Source organism: Manis pentadactyla, chromosome 3 (genome assembly GCF_030020395.1).
Source record: "Manis pentadactyla isolate mManPen7 chromosome 3, mManPen7.hap1, whole genome shotgun sequence".
Taxonomy (NCBI): domain Eukaryota; kingdom Metazoa; phylum Chordata; class Mammalia; order Pholidota; family Manidae; genus Manis; species Manis pentadactyla.
The window spans coordinates 209,985,732-210,008,875 of NC_080021.1; the positions used below are offsets into that span (position 1 = coordinate 209,985,732).

Genomic DNA, 23,144 nt, shown 5'->3' on the forward strand with positions numbered 1-23,144 from the left:
CCTGAGTCCCAAAGAATGGATGGGGAAAGTGAGCCAAAGGATCCCTCTCCTCAGGCAGCATGACTGTCTTCCCCACACAGCCTGGGACCCACTCAGCCAAACTTTTCCAGCCTCCCCAGGCACCAAAGCGTGAGTCATCCCTCTCATTCCCCTGCCAACAGCTGTCATGGAGTCCCCAAAGGATGTGGAGAGGGAGTCTCCATGGAGTCCAGGACAGGGGAGAGGGAAGGAGAAGTCGGGAGGCCATTCCCTCAGGGCCCAACAGGAGTATAAGGCCCCCTGTTCCTTTGTCTGGGGTGGGGATGTCCCTCTACATCCCCCTGCCACTCTCTCTACAAACGCCTGACTGAAGCTGCTCTGCTGGAAGAGCTTCCCATCCACCTCCACCTTCTAGGTATGTTCTAACAGCCCATAGCCACCCATCATCATGCTGACAGCAGCTGGTATCTAGACCAGGACTTATCAACTGTCTGTGTGCTGAAGAGGAATGAGCTAAGAAGTCCAGCTTGTTAGGAAATAGGCAAGCCACATACTGAGAAACGCCAGGACACAGCCTCGCCAGACCTAAATGTATTCATTAGCATAGTGCAGCTGGGAGGGAAAGGATGGGTCCAGAGTGTTCAGCAGAGACAAAGAAGCTAGCAAGAAGAAGTTAAGAGAACCATCCAGAAAGCTAGAATCTTAAGATGTCAGAGCTGGAAATGCTTTCCAGTATGACCGAGGGCCTGACTACTCACAGCATGGTACCCAACCAGCAGAGGCATCACCTGGGACTTTGTAGGAAATGCAAGACCTCAGGCCCAGACGATCCTTATGTATATTCAAGACTGAGACGCCCTGCTGCTCAGGAGTCCTGAATCGAACTGCATGTCAGAATCTCTTGGAACATTTTTTTCAGGTACAGATTTCTGAGCCCTCCTCTAGATCAGCTGAATCAGAATTTCTGATCACTGAGTATAACCATATATTTTTTCATAGACTCCACCAGTAATTCTAATGACAGATGTCCACAGAGTAGACTGGGAACCACTGATCTGGTCCAATCTGCTCAATCTAAAAATAGGAGGACAAGGCAAGACAGTGCCAACAATAAGGTTGGTAATCTAATTAGGGTCTGAGACAAAAAGAATCGGATTTGGAGCCAGATCTGAGTTCAGGCCCCAATTTGATCGGCTCATAACTGTGTATCTTGGGATAAGCCTCCTCCCTTCTTTAGAACTCAGTTCTCTTAACTTCAAGGAAAGAATGTCTGGATTACTTCTCATGGTCAGTAAGGTAACAGAGAAATTAATGAAGAATTAACTCTATGTTTTGCATATGCACAGACACACACACTCTCTCTCTCTCTCTCTCTCTCTCTCTCTCTCTCTCTCTCTCTCTCTAATTGCTATTTAACTGAAGTTCGGGGATCCTTCTGCCCTAAAATTTCAAAGCAATTAAAAAGTCCTGAAGTCTCAATGTCCCCGTTTTACAGATGGAAAAATGGAGAGGCACCAGAGGCAGCACTGCTCCTCACTTTATGAAGGTGAGTAGTAGTTGCTTTCCGTGTGGACAGAGAGAAACACACAGGAGGCTTAGCACCAGCTGGGTTCTGGATGCAGAGCTTCCACCAGTCAGCTGACTTCCTTCCTAGAGGACATGAAGTTGGGGGCTGGGTTTCTCTGCCCCTAGAGGCTGTCAGACTTCCACCAGTGATCCCACCAAGGACGAGAGGGAGATCCTGAAATTCCATATTCCTAAGGATAGAGGGAAGAATTAGGCATGGTACCCCATGCTCAGTTAGGTGAGGGAAACAAATACTTGGGTAATTACAATGGACTGGAGGCAGAGTCCAGAACCCCAGTGAGGGGGATTCCAGCATGAGGTTGGGTGGTTGGGTGTTCAGATAAAGTTTCCTGTAAAAAATGAATCCTGAGCTGAATCTTAAAAGATAAGAAGGATCAGCTCAGATGTGGGGATAGAGCAAAGGTAATAAAACCCTCTGAGGTTTCCTGGGGCCCTAGCTGAGACCCTACCTCTGGATGGAGCAAACAGCAGTACACTTTATATACATATATGTAGAAACATATATTATTGTTTTGTGCTTTTTCATCAATCTGTATATTTTTCTGCAAAGTATGTTTCTATCTCAATTTGTTTTTGAGATTTCTCCACATTGGTACATATAAGTTGAACCCATTCCCCTTTAACCCCGCTGAGTTAGATTTGGCCAGCACAAACAGCCTAGGAGTGCATGCACCCTTGCACATGTCTCCTTGTGTATGCATGTGAGAGTTAAAAGTAAACACCAAAAGTGGAATTGCTACATGACAGGGACTGAATGTTTGTGTCTCCTGCTCCAAATTCATAAGTTGCAGCCCCAGCGCCCAAAGTGATGGCATCTTTGAGAGGTAATTAGGTTTAGAGGAGGTAAAGGGCAGGGTCCTCCATATGGGATTAGTGCCCTAATAAGAAGAGACCAGGCAGCTTGCGCTCTCTCTGCCATGTGAGGATACAGTGAGAAGGCAGCCATCGGCAAGTCAGAAAGGGATCCCTCACCAGAACCAGACCATGCTGGCACCCTGATCTCAGACTTTGCAGTCTCCAAACTATGAAAAACAAATGTGTGATGTTCAAGCCACCCAGCCCATGGTACTTTCTCAGAGCAGCCCCAGCAGACTGAGACACTAGGTATGCACAGTTGTGTGTACTTAATTGCTAAATGGTCCCTCACATGTCCCAGTTCACGTTCCCACTAGCACAATCTCACCAAAGTGTGATTTCATCAAATGTTTTTATCCAAGCTCTGCTTTGTAGGAAGACCTTCATCATCCTCACCAGACATGAGTAGGTCCCTAAACTTCTCTTAAGAAGGAAAGATCATTTACTCAGCTCCAGGCCCTATGCTGCACACCAGGGACTTCTCAGAACCCCTCCAACAGAGATTTCCTAACATGCAATGAGAAAACAGGCTGAGAAAGATGAGGTGATTTGCCCAAAGTCTCCCCTCACATCAGAAGGTGGTGGACCTTAGACTCAAAACCAAGTCTTCATGCTGCAAATGTTCATACTCTTTTCTCTGTTTCATAGATTCAATTAATATTTATTGAGCACTGATTATATGCCAGTGCTTGGAGGTACAAAAATGAATTGCAAGACCATTCTTAGCACATAGGAATACTTAATGAATGTTTGTTGAGTCAATATTGAGTCAAGGAACCCAAAATCCACAGGAGAAACAGACACATAAAAAATATATGCAATATGTATAATGTGGGGGTGGGGCATGGGGAGGGCTGCGCCACACAGAGAAGACAAGTAGTGATTCTGCGACATCTTACTACACTGATGGACAGTGACTGATGGGGTTTGTGGGGGGAACTTGGTGAAGGGAGGACCCTAGTAAACATAATGTTCTTCATGTAATTGTAGATTAATGATAACAAAATTAAAAATATATATATATATATATATATATGCAATAGAATGATTAAGTGCCAAGAAAAATGTAAGCTCCAGACCACAGGGCACGTACAAGGGAGAAGTCTGGTTTCATGTGAGTACATCAGGGAAGACTTTACAACATAGGCAGCCTTTAGCAAACACAAAAAGAGGAAGGAGGGTCTAGGCAGAAGGAACAAGGGCAAAGGCACAGAAATGTGAAGCAATTCTACGTTTTCTGAAAATTGCACTGCTTTTGATTGCCTCAAGTTGCTTCTTTCCCATATGAAGGCAAGGCATCTAGCTCCGTTCATTTCAATTCACTGAGCTTTCATCAAACACCTGCCGTGGGCCAGGCCCTGTGGGAGATGCTTTATATGCATTATCTCATCGAATCCTTGGACCTTTTTTTCCCCTTACATAGATGAGAAAGTTGAGGCCCAGGGAAATGAAGGGTCCGGCCCTGGAATACAGTCAGGTCTTCTGTTCTTTCCAGTCCCCTGTCGCCCCAAGATTTCAGGCCACTGCTGCCCTCTCCTTTCCCAGGTCCTACTCCAAAGGAAAGATGTCCTCCCAGCAAACCTGGAGACCCACAGCTAGTTATCCTTTGGGTCACGAGACTCTGCCCATTCCCTTGTCTCTTTTCCTTGCTGGGAAACTGGAGAAGAGGGGCATATGGGGTCATATGGTTCTCAATCCTTGTTCAGACACTATAATTCCATTCATCATTCCACTTAACAAATATTTATTGGGCACTTACTATGTGCCAGGCAATGTTCTCAGTAGTGTGGCTACAAAATTGAGTAAGATAAGATTCTTGCTCCCATGCAAGTTAAATTGTAGTGACTTCTCAGAGGTAGAGACAAAGGTTTTGAGAGGCTACATGGCTTCTACAAGGTCACAGTGCAATTTTGTTGCACATTTAGGACCAAAACCCAAGTCTAGCTGACTGCCAGTACGAAGTGCCTTCTCCCCCGTGATGGTTGTGACCTTTCTCTCATCTCCCTCTTGCTTTGCCTCCTTTCAGTCTCTGCCCAGCAGGATGACACTGGAGAACTTCACACGGGCCAGGGTTGCCCCTGCTGACTTCATTCTTCTGGGCATCACAGATCGCTGGGATCTGCGCGTGACCCTCTTCCTGATCTTCCTGCCCGTCTACCTGGTGAGCCTGCTGGGAAACGTGGGTATGGTCCTGCTGACCCACGTGGATGCCCGGCTCCACACACCTATGTACTTCTTCCTGGCCAACCTCTCCATGCTGGATGCCTGCTGTTCCTCTGCCATTGGCCCCAAGATGCTAGTGGACCTGCTGCTGCCCCATGCCACCATCCCTTACGCAGCCTGTGCCCTCCAGATGTTTGTATTCGCAGGGCTGGCTGACGCCGAGTGCTGCCTGTTGGCAGCCATGGCCTATGACCGCTACGTGGCCGTCGGAAACCCCCTTCTCTACACAACGGCCATGTCCCGGTGTCTGTGCCTGGCCTTGCTGGGAGCATCAGGCCTGGGTGGGGCAGTGAGCGCCTTTGTCCACACGACCTTCACCTTCCGCCTGAGCTTCTGCCGCTCCCGGGAGGTCAACAGCTTCTTCTGCGATATCCCTCCGCTGCTGGCCATCTCCTGCAATGACACCAGTCTCAACGAACTCCTCCTCTTTGCTGTCTGTGGCTTCATCCAGACAGCCACGGTGGTGGCTATTGCCGTGTCTTATGGTTTCATTGCTGGGGCTGTCATCCGCATGGGCTCGGCCGAGGGCCGTCGACGAGCGGCTTCCACCTGTGGCTCCCACCTCACGGCTGTGGCCATGCTGTATGGGACACTCATTTTCATGTACCTGCGGCCCAGCTCCAGCTATGCCCTAGACACCGACAAGATGGCGTCTGTGTTCTACACCCTTGTCATCCCAGCTCTCAACCCACTTATCTACAGCCTCCGCAACAAGGAGGTCAAGGAGGCTGTCAGAAGGACCTGGAGCCGATTCTGCTGCCTGGGGTGGGCGCACCAGTGAGAGGTCTGAGGAGGCTCGTCAGGGCTGACCACGAAGGGGTGAGGAGGGCGCTTCCCAGCCCCGTTCCTATGGGCACACACGGATGGTCCTCTGGCTTGCGTGTCTCCCGTCATGGTTTACTGGGCTGGAAAGGGGAAGAAAAGGAAGCTTACAGAATGGAGGCGGGAACCTAGGGGTAACCTAGGCTGGTCGAAGAGCCAGAACCAAGATCATGTTAATATTGCTGTTGAGCTGCCTCGGGCTCCTCAATGTTCAAAACTTGTAAGAGTTCCTAGATGTTACCAGGTGAAGTTATTAGATTTATTTGCCACTTGCACTTCTAAGTGGCCGATTCCCAGAATACCAGGTAAGAGCTGGGTTGGCTCCAAGAGTTTCTATATTCTTGCCCTTTTAAGGTTCTTCATGACCAGTGAGTCTGTTCCCGCTCAGAAGAGCATCTTCAGAACCACTCATGCCAAAGAATAAGACTGAACCTGGTGAGGCAAGTACCCTCCCTATTAGCCTAAGTAGTCCATTATCAGGGGAACGACGGAACAGCAGGGGTCATACACAGGCTCGTATATCTTAATATCCTAATATCCCCACAGGTGGGTTAGGATTTGGCCAAAGCTAGATTAGTTCAGGTATATGATGGAAGTTAAGAAAGGGTCAGAATTATGGTTGTGGTTAGAAGAGGGTTAGGATTAGGGCTCAGGCTATGGCTAAGAGCAGGATTATGGTAAGGGTAGAGCCAGGGTTAGATTTAGAACTTAAAAAGCAATCACGTAGATTTAGGACTGAATTAAAATAATGTAAATTAGGATTTGGGTTGATTATAATTAGCAGTAGGTTTGGAATAAATCTAGGATTTGGAGTTTGGGCAAACCTGAGCTCTTTTTAGAAATATTAAAAATATTTTAGGATTAATTTTAGAGTACAGGACTAGTTAATATTGGAATTCAGATTTCATTTTTATTGCTAGATTAAATCTGATTTATAGTTTACTTCATACTAGAGTTTACTTCATATTAGAGTTTAGTTCATGTTAGATTTAAATTAAGTTGGTGTGGATAATGCTTATGATAAGTTCATAGTCTACTTATTACAGTTAGCCAAGGTTCAGACCTAGATGACAGTTAGGCATAAGGAGAGTATTTTAAGTGTCAAATTGACATATTTTGGGTCTTAATTTAAGACTTATTTAGGGTTATGGATGATGGTTAACATTTCCTAAAACTTAAGGATAGGAGTTGGTTATTGGCACATTTAAATTTCATTCTGAGTTTGAGTAGACTCAGATTAGCACGTGGTCAGGCAGGGTGGACCGCTTTGCCTTTAGATTACAATACCCAGAGGCAGAGTTGGGGTTGGGAGAGGAACTTCCATAACCTTGACCTCTCGGGCTAAGGCAACCAGAGTTCACAATCTTGACAGGTTTTTGTCTCTCTGACCCAGTTACACATGGGCAAGGCCTGAGGCACTTCGTTCTGCAGGGAAGCCCCTCCATGCAGGAGCAGGACAGGAGTGGACCCCAGGAGTTACGGCAGTAGCTTCCTAGGAGAGGCAGAGCCTGACCAGAGCTAGCACCGGCCCCTGACTTGGCTGAGAGGAGGCCAGGGGTGGTGAGCTGTGGGGCTCGGATAGCACGTCACTGTCACCCTCCAACAGGATCCCCATGGAGTCTCTGCCCTGGGCCCCGTACAGGGCTGGCCTTGCTTCTCCAACTTCCCCTCCAGGAGGAATCAGCCACCGGGCACTTCCACAGCAGGAAGACTGAAGGCCCGGTCTGGCTCTCTGAGAAGGTGACACTCCTTTTCACCAGGACTAGAACCTGCCTTCTTAGTAACTATGGTCTATTTGGAAGTCCCAGACTATAGGAGACAGGGATGTGGACAAAACTGTCACCTCAAATCTTAAAGAATTTTATAGCTTTCCTGACAGAGTCACCAATCCCCCCTGGTTTTCCCAGAGCTATCCCAGTTTTAAAAACTCCAAGTGTCCTGTAGGAAGAACCTCCTCAGTGCTGGGCAAACCAGGATGGCTGGTCACCCTATTTCCTGAAGAGCCTCACCTTTAGAGACAATATCCCAAACTCAGCACATTTTGACAAAGGCTTACATGAGTTAAAACCCCTTCCACTATCACAGGGTTTTATAGTCCTTTCCCAGTTCTTACTCCCTGTCCTATAATAACTCACATGCCCTGACAAGGGTAGGAGGCATTATCAGAAGAGTTGGCAACCTTGGAACTGAGAATGGGAGCTTTGCCCTGGCTCAATGATGTTTACATCAAAGACCTCCTCTGTGGTCATTTCCCTTTTTGTGGGTTCATGGGCTCTCACGACATATGACTCCCACCATGATCAGCAGAATGTCACCAGAAGCATATGCCCCTCCCATCATCTTGGCCCTAGATGATGTCCGTGGGTCATTCCACAGGTTTAGCCTGAGTGGAGCAGCCAGTTATGATAATTAGCACAAATTCTACACATCAACTAGAGGAAACATCAAGTTGCAGGCTCTCTGCTGGGCCTATTTGATAGACAGGCAAACAAAGAAGAGGGAAGAGAAGGAACTGGAAGACCATAACAGAGCCCAACCTGGAGGATAAGGAAGAGAAACAGCCAGACCTTTGCTCCCAGAGAAAGATGCCAAGTAAAGTTCCCAGTTCTGATAAAGTATTTACCTCTTAAACCTCCCCCAACATTTCCTAGGACAAGCAGCATGGACAAGAGACAAGAGGAGGTTTGGGGTGAGGGACATGTTGGCCAGAATGAGTTGGGCCCTGCAGTGTGGGTGGGAATTGAGAGAAAGGGGCAATCCATGACGGAAGGACAAGCGGACACAAAGGCATGGAGGCTAAATGAGCTCGGTGTGGGCAGGAGACTCTAAGGAGACCAGGTTACCTGACTTGAGGTGGATGAGTTGGAAAAAAAGTTGAGGGAGGCATAAAGACTGAGTATCTGGGAATGATATCTGTGAGTTGGACATCAGGTAGGGAATTTGGACATTATTCAATAAGCAATAGGAAATCATTGAAGGTTCTTTTGTGTAAACCACCCTTTATGGTGGTTTCAACATGGAGTCATGCAAAGCCATTCCCATCTGGAAAGCCACACACAGGCCCTTAAGGCACAATATGCACACAGAAACACACACTCCCTCCAACACAGACCCAATTCCCTTATGAGAAACATCTGTGCACTGAGAAATGCTCTCACACATATGGCCATCCACACAGACTGAGATGCACTGCACACTCAGATGCACACTCAAGCTCACAGCCACATTTGGTGGCACAGAGACACGACTACTCTCTCCGTACTCAGGCACGTAATCCCCCACACTCAGCCACATGGCCATACCAACTGCCACAGTCACCACACAACCCCTTCCATACTACTGCATGTCCTCTGAGAAGCCACCTGCAACAGCCAAGGGGAAGGCAGGTGGCCCCAGAAGATACCGTTGGAACCCCTGAGCTCCCCGGGCCCTGACCGCAATCACTCTGCTTGGCGTTCAGGAGTCAGCCTGGCCCTTCTCTCTGGTTTCACAAGGCAGGGACTAGAGAGCAGCAGCTTCAGCATGCAGGGCCCCTGAATGTCCCTGGAGTTGGAGGTGGTACCAATCATCCCTCCCTCTCCAAATTGGGCCCTAGGGAGGAAGGATAACAAGCCCCAGAGCCGACCTGCCTCCTGCCCCGGGATAAGGTCTAGGGGAAAGATGGTGTTGTCTCTTGAGAGAAGTTTAAGTGCTCCCAAGGCCCCAAGCCCCTTAACTGTAGCCAATAACTCCCTCCTCAGACCCTCCAGGGGCCGGCTACACCCAGCCCCTGCTGCTGTTCCTTCCTGCGATGTGGAGAAGCCAGAGGGTACACTTGGGGCAAGGGGCCAGGCTGGAGAGTATGCAGATTGGTCTTCCATGTGTGACTGTGAGTATGCATCACATGTGTGAGTATGAGATGTGTGCCATTTGTGTAAGGCCGTGATTGTGCACTGCCATCACTGTACAATGGTGTCATTGTGAGGTGGGGGCAGTGCAAATGTGCATGTGCCCCTCTAGGGTAGTATGTCTCTGCTGTGACCCATCATGAGCCTATGTGAGTGTAACCATGTGCTGAAGGGGTGAGGCTGCGGGCCCCTGAGGCTGTACACGAGGAGATGATTGTGAGATCCCTGAGGGGATCGAGTGTACTGGGTGTGCAAGAACAGGCACTGGTGGACGCTTGCACAGAATAGGTGGGCAATGAAAGCATGAATGCGCACAACAGGTCCGAGTAGCTGCGCATGGGGCTATGAGCCTCCGTGAACAGGAGTATGTGAATGACTGTCACCCTCTGGCCATAGTGCTATTTTATGATTGCATTTGATGTCTGTTTATGTGTACACTGAGCTGGGTCTGTGCGTATTGGGGTTTTGCTTGTCTGCTTACTTAGGGGTGAATGCGTGTTCTGGGTCCACATTTCTGTGTATGACTGATCATGCCTGTGTATTTACAGAGACTGGCTTGAGGCAGGACATGTCTGCACGCCTGTATGGCTGTGTTTGTGATTACACATGAATGTTTCTGCAGACAGCTCATAGTATGTGAATGTTTATCAGAACTGACTCAGACACAGGTCAGGGCAGGTCCAATTTCCAAAAGCCTTTTTATAAACAGGCTTCCCCACTCCATCCTGTGCCTAATCCCCTCCTGGAAAGTGGGACATGATTGGGAGTTTGAGAAAAGATACTCTACTGGGAGCCAAAGCCAGAAGATTCTTCTTATTCGCTGGAGGAAGGAAAGGAAGACACTAGGGTAGGGAGGGCCCTTATTTATAATTTTTTAATAGAGACCGCCATGGAAAGAACTTAGGTAGTTCCCCTGCATGGATGGGCTCAGCAAAGCCTTCAGCAAACCTGTGCCCTAAAATCCCTCTCCATTTAAGACTTTCTCTTGCAGAACTCTAAGATTTCTGCAATGAGATTCAGACAGGAAAGCATGGAGGCATTGAGACAAGTTTCTTCTGTCCTTAACAGTTAAGTCTCTGCACCTGGCAGGTGTCTTTGTCCACGTGAGTTTCTCACAAAGGTTCGTGGGTTTGCTTGGTGTTCAGTGCCTTCACTTTCATGGACAAACTTTTCCAGGGATATGGAGACACATTGAGAGTCTTTTGTTCTTTTTTTTTTCAAGCCTGAAAGTATCTTAATTATTCTCCCTCACTCTTGGTTAATATTTTGGGTTAGGATAGAATTCTAGGTTCAAAGTATTTTTTTTCTTCCGAAGTTGAAGATATTGCTCGACTGTATTCTGTCACCTACTGATGGTGAAACATTTGATGGCAGTCTGTTTATCTGGCTGCTGTTAGATCCTTGCACCCCATGCTCTTGGGAGATACTGGGTGCCTTATCCTCAGAGTTCTAAAATTTTTAGTGACCACAGTGCTGGTCACTCCCTTCCTGCTCACAATGTGTGTCTAGGTGTTTTGGGGTGGTTCTCATTTTCATTATAAACAAGTGTGCCCTTCAGATTTGGAATTTGTATTTCTTTGGTATGTTCCTCCCTTCCATTCTGATTTCTTTCCCACCCTTACTTCCCTAAAATAAATGCTTGATGGCCAGACTTACCTGCTGTAAGACTTCTTATCTGATCCTCTGTTTTATCTTTTCTTTCATATTTTCTTCCTTCTCTGTCTACATCCTGGGCCATATCTTTTGTTCTTGTTTTGCTTAAAACCACAAAGTATCAAAGTTGAAAGCAGCCTTGAAGATCATCTAATTCAGCTCCCTTATTTTAGAGAGAGGGAGCCTAAGACCAGAAAGTAAGAAGTTTCAGGGAGGTAAAATGACTTGCCCACAGTCACACCTGGGCTGTCTGACCCCAAACCCATGATGTTCCTCATGACCAGGAAGGCTTGAGCAATGTGCTTTTCACCCTGTGCCTTAGACACTGAGGAAATGACCCACCAGTAAAGAGGAACCCATGGAGTTCTAGGTGAAGAACCAGCCCAGCTATGGATGCTGCCAATGAGTCATCGGAGGGAGCCCCATTCACCCTACTGGGACTGACAAGTCCTGGACAGCAGCGGCCACTCTTTGTGCTATTCCTGGTTCTGTATGTGGCAGGCGTCCTGGGTAATGGGCTCTTCGTGGCTGCCATTCGAGCCAGTCCAGCCCTCCATGCACCCATGTACTTCCTGCTGGCCCATCTCTCCTTTGCTGACCTCTGCTTTACCTCTGTCACTGTACCAAAGCTGTTGGCCAACTTGGTGGCCCATGACCGCTCCATCTCGCTGACTGGCTGCCTGACCCAGATGTACTTCTTCTTTGCCCTGGGTGTAACTGACAGCTGTCTCCTGGCCGCCATGGCCTATGACCGCTACATGGCCATCCGGCTCCCCCTCCACTATGCCACAAGGATGTCCCGGGCCTTGTGCACAGTCCTGGTAGGGACAGCATGGCTAGTGTCCCACGTCCACTCCCTTCTGCATATCCTGCTCATGGCCTGCCTGTCCTTCTGTGCCTCCCACTTCTTCTGTGACCACCAGCCTCTCTTGAGACTGTCATGCTCTGACACCCACCACATCCAGCTGCTCATCTTCACGGAGGGGGCCACAGTGCTGGTCACTCCCTTCCTGCTCATTCTCACCTCCTATGGGGCCATTGCGGCCGCGGTGCTCTGGCTGCCCTCAGCCTCCGGGAGTCTGTGGGCTGTGTCCACTGTGGCTCCCACCTGGCCGTGGTGGCCTCTTCTACAGGACAGTCATCGCAGTCTACTTGCAGCCCACATCCTGGTATGAGGCAGAGCAGGGCCACTGTCATGTACACCGTAGTCACTCCCATGCTAAACCCTGTCATCTACAGCCTCTGGAACTGCAACGTTTGGGGGCGCTCTGAGCCCTTCTCACTGGACAGAGGATCTCGGCTGATAACTGCTGAGGCCTGCACCCCACCAAGGACAGGCCGCACCACCCACAGTGACAGTTCATGAATGTGACCGTTTGTTCTGTGCGTTCTCCAAAGTCATAATAATAGCTATCATTTTCTGAGTACCTACTACAAAGCAGATCCTTGCCTGATTTCACTTTATTCCCACAACAACCAGGGAGGCAGATATTATGACCCAGTTTTGCAGATGAGGAAGCTGGGGCTTAAAAAGAAGAAATGACTTTCCCAAATGCACCTAATTCTTAGGTGGCAAAACCTGGGCCCTTTCTGCCACGTCATTCCCTCTGCCAACAGTCACTCCCAGGTATTGAGGAAGGATTCTGTCATTTCTTAAGGACTTAGAGCCTTACAGGAGGGTGCACCATCCCCAGGTCTTGCTTTGGGGAGATGGACACTTTATTTGCCATCACTTCACCATGTGTTCTCAAATAAATGGACTTCTCAAGTGTTTGGGACAGGGATAAAAGTTCGTATGTTCATGTATCAAAGGCTGACCTCTCCCTGAACACAGCCTGGCATACAGAAGGCACTCTGGACTTAGATGAATAAATTATTGCATCTTTAAGCTAATAAGCATTTTAAGCTCTCTATTTTTCTTATTCTTTGTTCTCATACTTGTAATTTCATAGAAGGAGCATGTAATAGGCAGGCACCATAAATTAATAAAGTAAATTAAGCAAAGGATTGATGAAAGGACAGAGCATAGGCACTTGGGGCAGATGGGAGAGGTGTTTTTTAAGCCTTTATCATAGGCCTTCACTTCACTTATTTTTACCCACAGAAAGCATGGGTCCTCTTATTGCCAGTCTATGAATGAGGCTCGAAGATGGCAGGTTAGGAGGAGACAGAGCCAGATCACGCCCTGTGCTCCTCGAGTTGCTCAGGCATATTTTAACCTGACCCATAGAATCCAGACCCCAAGTCTGGGGTCTCAGTGAAAGAATTTACAGGAAGAAATCCCAGAGAGGGCAGGTGCAGGACACGTTTTGGGGTCTGAAAGGCCCTCTGTATGCCCCAATTTTTACCAAACAAATTTATCAGGTGGGAGCTTGTCTTCTTAGGTCAGGCCCCAGGCCTCTGGCCAAGGCATGCCCTCTCCCCATGAGGATGAGCAGTCCACGCCTCTCCAAGAAACCCACCCCTACCTCCCACCCCGCCGGAGAGGAGGAGGGTGGCGGCGATCCAAGAGCTGGGCTATCCACGGGCCTTCCAGCTCCCACTGACACACCTGCAGCCGCCTGGCCTTAAAACTGCTCTGCTATGCTATTTAGATCTAAAAGGAAACTTGAAGGTCTTTAGGTAACTTTAGTGAAACAAAAATACTTACACAGAAACATAATATATAAAACAGGAGAAAACAAAGCAGCACAGGGTAGGCGAGGTGAGGGTCAAAGTCCTGGAGCCCACCTTCTCAGGGCTGAGAAGCCCCCTGATCTAATCCAACCCCTTCATTTGACAAGATGAGAAAATGAAAATGAGGTCCAGAGTGGTTAAGGGACCTACCCAAGGTCACAGGGTCAGGGACAATCTTCAGGCTTCCTTGCTTGGCTCTGCGGTGATGCCGAGCCCATCCTTTCCTGCCACCCTTCAGCCCACCCCATGCCCTAGGACTGTGATGTCAGATCCTTGTGACTCTGTCAATAGCCTGTCCCCTGCTGCGTCCCATAATCCTCTTCCTCTCTCTGCCTCCTCTAAAGCTTCACAGAGTGGTCCTGATGCTCATCAACCACTGACACCTGTACCATCAGCCCTACCCAATGCATAGGGAACGTCGCCTGCTGACCATCAGGGACCTTGCCTGAATTCTGTGCGTCTCTAGAACCAGGCACGGAGAGTGGGGGTGACACACTGTTGCCTTGTCTGTCTTCAGGTTGTCTTCCAGGAGAGGAGAGGGACACAGCAGGTTTGGGGGACTGCCAGTGCTTTGGGGGACTGGTCACCCTGCTCAGATGTCAGTCCAGGAGCTGGCCCCACTGCTACATTGCAGCACAGGCCAGGTCAGGCCCCGGGCCTCTGGCCAAGGCACACTGCCTCCCCATGAGCACGGCCAGTGCCTTCCACAGCATCACCGCGACCTATAGCACAAATGCTGCTCTCAGGTCTCACAGCGGCCCAGTGAGGAGTCTCCAGTTTGAACTGAGGAAACCTGAGGCTTAGAGAACTGAGGCAGCTTGTCCTAGGTCATCCTTTGAGCCAGTGTAAATCCCAGAGCCCCTGCCTCCTGGCATCATGCTCTTCCTACCATGCCACAAACCATCACTCAACTCCACTTATTAAATAATTACCAACCAACTGCTCTGTGCCAGGCACTGGGCTTAATGTTGCCTGGACTACTTCCAGACCCACGAGGACAGAGAAGAGAAGGAAATGTGAACATATAACGAGCCTTAGTCACCGGGCTGTGGGGCTCTGGGACTCAATTCTGCCCTTCCCCCTAGACCCGGCCTCCTGTTTTGCTTCAGGTGCCCTAGAAGAGGACATTGACCTGAAGGTGAGAGCAAATCCCTCCCTGACCTCCAGACAGACTGCGAAGGATGTCATAAATCCACTGAAGAATTTTTCCCTGCATCTCCTTTAAATGAAACATAAAAAGACCAATTTTTAACATCTTAAGCAAAATTACTATATGTAAATGACTGCCTGTTTCCAGGCTCTCCTGGAAGAGCTCGTACTTATCCCAGTGAGGCTGCTTCAGCTCTAGGGAGAGGGCAGGACATCTTCAAAAGGCCTGTGAGCTGCACACAGAAATCTGCTCCCTCTCACTCACCCTATTCCCTGAGTTGCCCTGAAATGACTTCTGGCCATTTTTCAGAGTCAATCTAGCTCACCCTTCCAGCATTGATATTTTCAACCCTTCAGTTTATTCAAAATAACATGTAGCACTATGAACACCTCATTCAGAAAAATTAATGTGTTTCAAGAAAAGAATTTGTCTGCCTCTACACCCTCATTTCTAATGTAATCTTATTGCTTTATAGTGTAAGTCAGCCTTCATTTCAAAGGTACAGCACTTAGAGGGATGTTAGTAGAGAAAGATCATAAATGTCAAACTGATTGCTCCTTCTAAGGGTACAGAGAGAATTTCTACCACCTGTATAACCTTCTTTCATGCCAGGGCTGCCACGGGGATCATACAGCCACAAGCCATGAAAATAAAAACATAAGAAGCCTATCTCAATGCGGAGATGACTATATTAAAATACCAGGACTGGATCAATATTCCAAGAAGCTGATAAAGCAAGTGGCCTAGCTCACTCCGAGCCACAGATGCCAGCTCATCCTAGTCACAGCTCCCTCCTCCTGTTTCCTCTGCTCCCTTTCCCCTCACGTGTCTGCCCTGTTTTCTCTTTTTTGTCATTTGTGTCCTACTTCCTTCCCCTTTTGCTCTCTTCTCTCTCTCTTACTCTTACTTACTGGACGCTGGGACCACAGACACAGTCGTTGCCCTGACAGCCATCACAGCCACGTGGATTACGATCCAAGCCAGACAAGGATGCAAAGTGCGACAGCATCATCACAGCGGCAGCGATGACTTGGCATCAGGAGTGGAAGCAGAGCTGAGGACTCTCAGGGGACAGTCAGGGAGAGCACATCAATGGCCCCAGTTCGCCGTCCCTAAATCAAGCCGTTCATGCCCCATTTATGACTCTGAGTCCAGCCATGCAACTTGCTTTGGCAATAAGGACATTAGGAGGCAGGCATGAAAAGAGGCTGTGATGCGGGGCTTGTCTTCTGTGTTTCCTTCATTGTCATAGAAGGACATGCCCAGCCAGCCCACTGGTCCCAAGAGGAGGATGAGAGACACAGGGAGCAGATCTGCTCCAGTCAAGGTGACCCAGGCAAGCCCAGAGTAGAACATAGCCCCCAGCTGACCTGCAGGTGCAAGAGTAGCCAGGCCCCAGCTCTCCTAGTAACACATGAGTGAAAATAAAGGATGCATGTTTTAGGCCACGGAGTTTTGGGATGTTGTGTTACATAGTAATAGCAAGCTGACAAAGCACCCATAACTATTTTTGACAGTTGCCATTTTCTCACACATGACATGTCTCAGCCCCCACATGTCCCGAGGATTCCTCTACCATACTTGCTTTTTCTGGGAACTGATATTCTTGCTCTGAGCATGTTTCTGCCCTCAAGCCTATGCCAGTCTACTCTCCGGGGTATGCATCATAGATTTCCACTGGGCTAGGAGTGCCTGGAATTCAGAGACATGGCTCTGCCTTTCAGAACTCATAACCAAATCCATCTTCTCTTGGGAGAGTCAGGTACATCTCTCAGCTGCCTTCTTTGAAGACTTTTTATTCACTCCCAAACTCAGGTTGCACCTACACGGGAACATTTTCAGCTGCTCTCTTGTGGGAAGGAAACTGAAATTGGCAAAGGCTGGAAGGATGAGCTGAGAAAAATGAAGCAAACAACCCTCTGTTTGGCAGGTAGCCAGACCCCACACAGACAGACGCAGACACCACCATCCCCTGCCCTCTGCAAAGACCACAGAACTGACAGTTGGTAAAACCATGGACAAGACCGTCACCACCCACATCATGAAATCAAGTGCGCACAGACCTCAGAAACCCCGATGACAAGAGAGGACATTCACTTAACATAGGCCAGGTTTGGTCCTGGTGGCTCTGCATTCATCATACCATTTAATCCTCATAAAAATCCTGTGCAGCACACCTTACTCTCCCCATTCTACAGATGAGGAAATCGCAGCTCAAGGAGGTAGCTTGCCCAAGGCTCCAAGCTGGGAAGTGGTAGAATGCATTTGAGTGGACATGTGTCTCTGGGCTGAAATGATGGTGAAAAGTCCTCGCCTCAACCCATTCTTATTCCAAATCTATTTAAGGCACACCAGAATCGCCTGGCATGCTTTCATAAAATGCATATTCTATGCTCCACCTCCATACTTGGTGAACCAGTAGGTCAGGGGTGAGGGCTAAGGATTGCCTTTTGAATAAACATGCTAAATGTTGATGCAGGTGGTCTACAGGGTGCACTTACAGAACTCTTGCAAGACTTCAGATTGCCAAAAGGAAAATAGCATGCTTGCCCTAGTGAATCTGTGCTGGTTGGGAAGTGTTCCAAGGTGACAGAAAGGCTGTAGGAATATACAGCTCTGGAAAAGATGGGCAGTGAGGCTTATCATAAACCCTGGGAAGAGAGAATATCCTTTGAGATTAGTTTGAGGTTTCCTAGTCCTCTCTTCTCTCTTGAATTTGTAGAAATTCAAGGAATCAGTCTTGGTTAGCGCAGGCTCCGGTAGCAAAATACCAAAGAGTGGGTGGCTGAAACAAGAGACATTTATCTCCCACAGTTCTGGAGACTGGAAGCCCAGGATCAAGGTGCCAGCAAACTTGGTCCTCGGTGAGAGCCTGCTTCCTGGCTTGCAGCTTCTGGCTGCATCCTCACACGCAGGAGAGAAGAAGCTCTGATACTTCTTCCTCTTCTTAAAAGGGCAATAATCGCATCATGGAGGCTCCACTTGCGTGACCTCACCTAAACCTAATTACCTCCCAAAGGCCTCACCACCTGATACCACCACGTGGAGAGTCAGACCTCAGGATATGAGTTTTGGGTAGACAAACATTCAGTCTGTAACAACCAGCTTGGTCTTTGCTCCATTTGCCCGGGATGCCTCAGCATCTAAGGGGAAGAGTCCTGGTCCCTATCAGCCCTCTGCGCTCCCTCCTCTGGGCTTCCCTCAGCCTTCTGTCTGCCCCTCTTGTGGGGTATCCATCACACTCTTTTGGGACTGTGGGTTTTTGACTCTCCTCCTCTTTCCCTGACCCCCAACCATCCCTGACCCACTAAGAAGTCCTCAGGGCAGAGAATGGGTCTGATTTCCCTTCTGCCTCCAAATACCAAGTATAGCTGAGTGGACCAGCAGGAAACATGTGTTGAAATAGGGAATGGGCTAAGGGAGGAATTGCTGGGTGGGTTGAGAATGCTTCCAGGCAGATAGAGAATCATTTGGAGGAACAAGATGAGGACAGAGACCTGAGGCCTTCGGAGTAGAGGGACAGCTGTGGAGGCCACAGACTGGAGGAGCTATCATTTCCTGACCACCAACTGTGTTAGTCATTTTGCGCTGCCATAACAAAATTCCACAGATTGGGTGGCTTAATCAACAGAAATTAATTTTCTCCCAGTTCTGAAAGGCAGAAGTCCAAGATCAAGGTGTTGTCAGGGTTAGCCTCTGGTGAGGGCTCCCTTCCTGGCTTGTACAGGCTGCCTTCTCTCTGTGTCCTCACATGGCCTCTTCCCTGTGCATATCTGGAGAGACAGAGAGAGTGTGATCTCTGTTGTCTCTGTGTCTCCTCCTCTTCTTATAAGCACACCAGTGCTATCAGATTAGGGTCCCACGCTTATGTCCTCATTTAACCTTTACTTCCTGAAAGGATGTATCTCCAACAATCCCATTGAGGGTTAGGTTCAACATATGAATTTCAGGTGGATGCAGATCAATCCATAACACCAACCACAAGGCAGGCACCCCTCATCTCTTCCCAGCAGCCTCTTTGGGTGAACATGACTGGTCCGTTTATAGGTAAGGCTGCCAAGCAGAGCTAAGATCCTGGCTTCTCAGCTCCAAGTGCCTGGGTTTAAGTCCTGACGTTACTGTTCATTAGCTGATTGACCTTGGGTAAACAGGTCACATGAGGATAAAATATCTCTCTGGTGTTGTTATAAGAATTATCTAAGAAAATACATATCAAGTGCTCAGAAGAATGACTGGCACATAGTACTTCTCAGTACACGTGGGTCACTCACTGTTAGCCAGTAGAGGAGACAGAGGCAGGAAGTCATGGGGATAGATGACAGCCTTGGGACTTGAACACAGAGACTGTGCTCAGAACTAAAGAGTCTGGGGCTCTTAACTTGGGACTGGTGGGTGCCCACTGCCTCCCTCTCCTCTTCCTGGGACAGCCTTTCTCAGCCTTAACTGACTAAAATATGAAAGTTAAATATATGTCTCTTGCACTCATCAAAATTTTTCTTTGTTATTCATTAGTAAAGTCTGTGAATGTAATACTTTCTGGTTCTTTTTCTTAAAACATATTCTCTAAAATGGCTCGTATGTGGTACTAAACATCACCCGTGGGCCCCAAAGCCCAAGTCTGTGGCTGGTTGCTGAACAGGAACAAACTGTCCCCTGTCCTCTGCTGCCACCACGTGGTCATATGGGTTGTGACCAGCATTACCTCAGGCTTTGGCAGGGCTGGGGCTTAACTTGAAATGGTTCTCTCTCAGCGCATGTAGGTAGTACACCTCTGACTAAAGATAACGAAACATTTCTGGAGAAGGAACATGACAGATAGCCTTCCGCTCTGTTGTGGTGAACTCCAGCCTACGCCAGTCTTGGCGATTTTCCCCACTTAAGCAGCAAACATTCACTTACAACAACTCACATCAGAGACCAGAAATGACAGGACACAGTCCCTGTCCCCAAAGATTTCATCGTCTGATGTTTAAAAAAATACAAATCAGCTTTTGCAACCACACATGTGAACAAGGTGTTACCCTGCAGGAAGGGGAGACAATGATCATGTTCCCGGGACTTTCACATCTCACATTTAGGGAAAACTTTTAATTCTTTATTAAATTAAATATAAAATGATAGCATGAAGGCAGCAGTAGAAAATGTATTGAGACATTTCTATGTGTTAAGCAAAATGCTAATTACTGGTATTGACTCACAGACCTCCCAAACTACTGTTATTCCCACTATACAGGACACAGCCAGTTCTTGATGGAGTCAGGCTTTAAGCCCTCAAAACTTTTCTTAACCAATGTCACCCTGACCTGTAGGAGCACACGGAGTGTTATGATGCTTCTTCCCGGGGAGCAGGAAGGAGTTATCAAGAATTGGGAGAGGATGTGAGATATGAACTAAGTTTTGATAAATAAGGTTTTCCTGAATTAGCAAGGGAGATCCTGTGTCTTAAATAAGCTTTTTGTTTGTTTGTTTTTTGGATAAGTGGAATCAAGGCCCTATGGGGGATAGATAGCAAATAAACAGGGACATTTATAGAATGTTCACTACATGCCACACCATGCTAAGAACTTCAGCTCATGGAATGAGCCCTCACAGCAGCCCCCTGAGAGAATGCCTATGATTATCCCCATTTGGAAGCCCAAAGCTCAGAAGAACTAAGAAATTTATCCATGGCCTTCACACAATTCAAAAATAAATTATTGGGCTAATGCTAAAGGAATAAAGACGGGGGTGAGACTTTTCTGAGAATATCTTTTTACATAGTGCTGGCTTTCGAATTGGGGAGAAAGATACACCGTTTCAAAGTATTACATCACAGATTACTTGCTACTTGAAAGAAGAAAATGACTTTACAATATAGAGATCTGTTATTCTCCTCCTTAACTAGATGATTAAGCCTAGGATTACCGAGCGGACATCAGGTGATCCTGAGGCAGTAAGAACTATGCAACATCACTTCCGATCACATCATTGTCAAATAAGGAAACAACTGGAGAAATCAGAATGCAGGGTATTGGGTAAGACAATTGGCCTGGACTTTTAAAAAGCCTCTGACGTGAAAAGCAAGACCAAAGCAAGAGGCTGTTCCAATTTAAAGTGACAAAAATGCAAAGTGTGTGAACCTGGATTGGGTCCTGGATTTTTGGAAAAGATTATTAAAGAAACTGTAAGAATAGGGAAAATTTTAATATGGCCTGTGCTTTATTATGGCCTGATATTGTTGAATTATTTTCTTGGGTGTGATAATGGTATTGTGGTTATGAGGGAGAGTGACCTTATTCTTAGGAGAGGCAGCAGAGTCTTTGGGGACAAAGTCAGGATATCTGCAACTTACTTTCAAATGGTTCCACACTAAAGAGAGATACAGCCAATGTAGCAAGATGTTAATGCTAAACGGTTACTGGGGAAGCTGAGTGAATGGCATACAGGCATTAAGCGTAATATTTTAATTTTCTTGTAAGTTTTGTTTTCAAAATAAAAGGTAGATTTTTTTTAAACACGGGTTTATAAAAATTTTTAGAAATCATTGATTCATAAAATTTCTAAGTCTGAAGGGTCTTAAAAGGTCATTTAATTCATCCCTTATTTTACACAAGAGGAAACTGAGGCCTGGTGAGAGGAAGAACCTGTTGGAGGGCACATGGCTGGTTACTGAGAGAGCTAGAGCTCATGTTCACGATCTGATCGCTGCCTCCCAGAGTGCTTTGGGGACTTTGGGAAGGACATTGTGCAGTCATGGCAGAAACGGGGACCCTTCAGCAGGTGAACATTATGGGTCAGAGCCAGTCCAGACAGGAGGACGTTCTGATGAGAAACACAGGCAGGCCCCAGCGACCCAGGGCTCCACCCAGCTTGGCTTCTTTATCTCATTTAAAATTCTCTCCCTTAGTTTCTTCCGCCAACCTACTCTCTCCACTACCTTTCTTATTCAACTGATCTATTTTATTGTCACTTGATAACTTTGCTTTCTCCACCAAGAACATGACATCACGGAAACAGCAGATTTTGGAACTAGAGAGATCTGATTTAAAACCCTGCCCAGGCACTAGCTGTACAGCTTGGAGCAGACACTTAACCTTGCAAGTCTTCGTTGTTTTTTTTTTTATCTTTGAAAATTAACAGCTTCCTACCTTGAAAGGAAGTGGTATTTAATGTGCCAATATGTTCACTATGAAATGTTTATTGGTTCCTTACCAAGTGTCATGCACAGCTGTGGGCACTGGGGATGATACACACACTTACTTGAAGGTTGACTGTTCCAAGTATTTTTATTTGAACTGCCTCCTGGTACTCATCCCCATTTCACAGATGTGGAAACCGAGTCACGGAGGGGTCTAGTATCCTGTCCACGGCTAGTAAGCGTCAGCCCATTCAGAGTGAGCAGCGGTCATGCCAGACATGGGGAGGAAACAACGCCCGTGTTTTCATTCCGGAGGCAAGGGAGACCCGGATAATATGAGGACATGGTTTGTGATAAACAGATCTTAGTCACTCTTTCCCCCAACTCCATGACTAAAGAGGAGAATCACATCAAGAAGAAAAGTGATCTGAGCACCGTCCTGTTTCAACTCCTGCACTGCTGTTTCTTACTCAAAAAAAAAAAAGACAACAGTAGTGAGCTGTTTTGTGACAACTGCTGTCACTCCTTCATCCATAGGTCAGTGCTTCCCAAACTTGAACAAGCCTCAGAATCACCTAGAAGGCTTGTAACAAGCATGCCAGGCCATTAGCAGAATTTCTGATGTGGTAGGTCTGGGGAGAAGCCTGAGAATTTCTATTTCTAACAAGTTGCCAGCAAAGCTGATGCCACTCGGGGGCCGCATGTGGAGAACTACTGTCCCAGAACCACCCTGAAGCAGGTATGGCAGAGGTGGAGAAACTGAGCTTCGGGAAGGCTGGATGCCGCACTAGAAGCTGCACCACTAGGAAGGGACAGAAAGAATTTGGACCCAGTCAGACTCCAAAGTCTGTGCTGTTCCCACCACACCTTAGTGAAAGTTTTGACACTCTAAGAATTCCCATTCCATGTCTGGACACTTTACTCCGGAATTTCTGTTCCTGAAAGGCAGTCAAGATTCCGTAAGTAGGTAATATATTTTAATTTCAAATGCAAAGAGATGGTCTCTAAACACTGTTTTTAAAATGTTCCTGCCCATCTACCCAATAATTCCTCTTCTAGAAATCTACACTAATAGTCCAAAATATAGCCCAAAATACAACGATGTTAAGTGTTTTAGCCAAAAAAGTGAGTATCTAAATATCCAATATTAAGGGACTGGTTAAATAAATTACAGCACATTCAAATGATGGACTAT

General features: G+C 47.4%; 2 protein-coding genes across 2 annotated transcripts; both read left to right on the forward strand.

The window, feature by feature from the left end:
• Nucleotides 1-4,462: 4,462 nt before the first annotated feature.
• LOC118926710 (olfactory receptor 5C1) lies at nucleotides 4,463-5,562 on the forward strand. The gene has a single exon (XM_036914034.2). The coding sequence runs from the start codon at nucleotides 4,463-4,465 to the stop codon at nucleotides 5,423-5,425; it is 963 nt and encodes a 320-aa protein (XP_036769929.2). The 3' UTR covers nucleotides 5,426-5,562.
• Nucleotides 5,563-11,395: 5,833 nt separating this feature from the next.
• On the forward strand, nucleotides 11,396-12,320 carry LOC118926709 (olfactory receptor 1K1). Its single transcript, XM_036914033.2, is given in 5 exon segments — nucleotides 11,396-12,098; nucleotides 12,101-12,124; nucleotides 12,127-12,193; nucleotides 12,195-12,262; nucleotides 12,265-12,320. Coding segments are annotated over 5 exon segments (918 nt in total).
• Nucleotides 12,321-23,144: the final 10,824 nt, after the last annotated feature.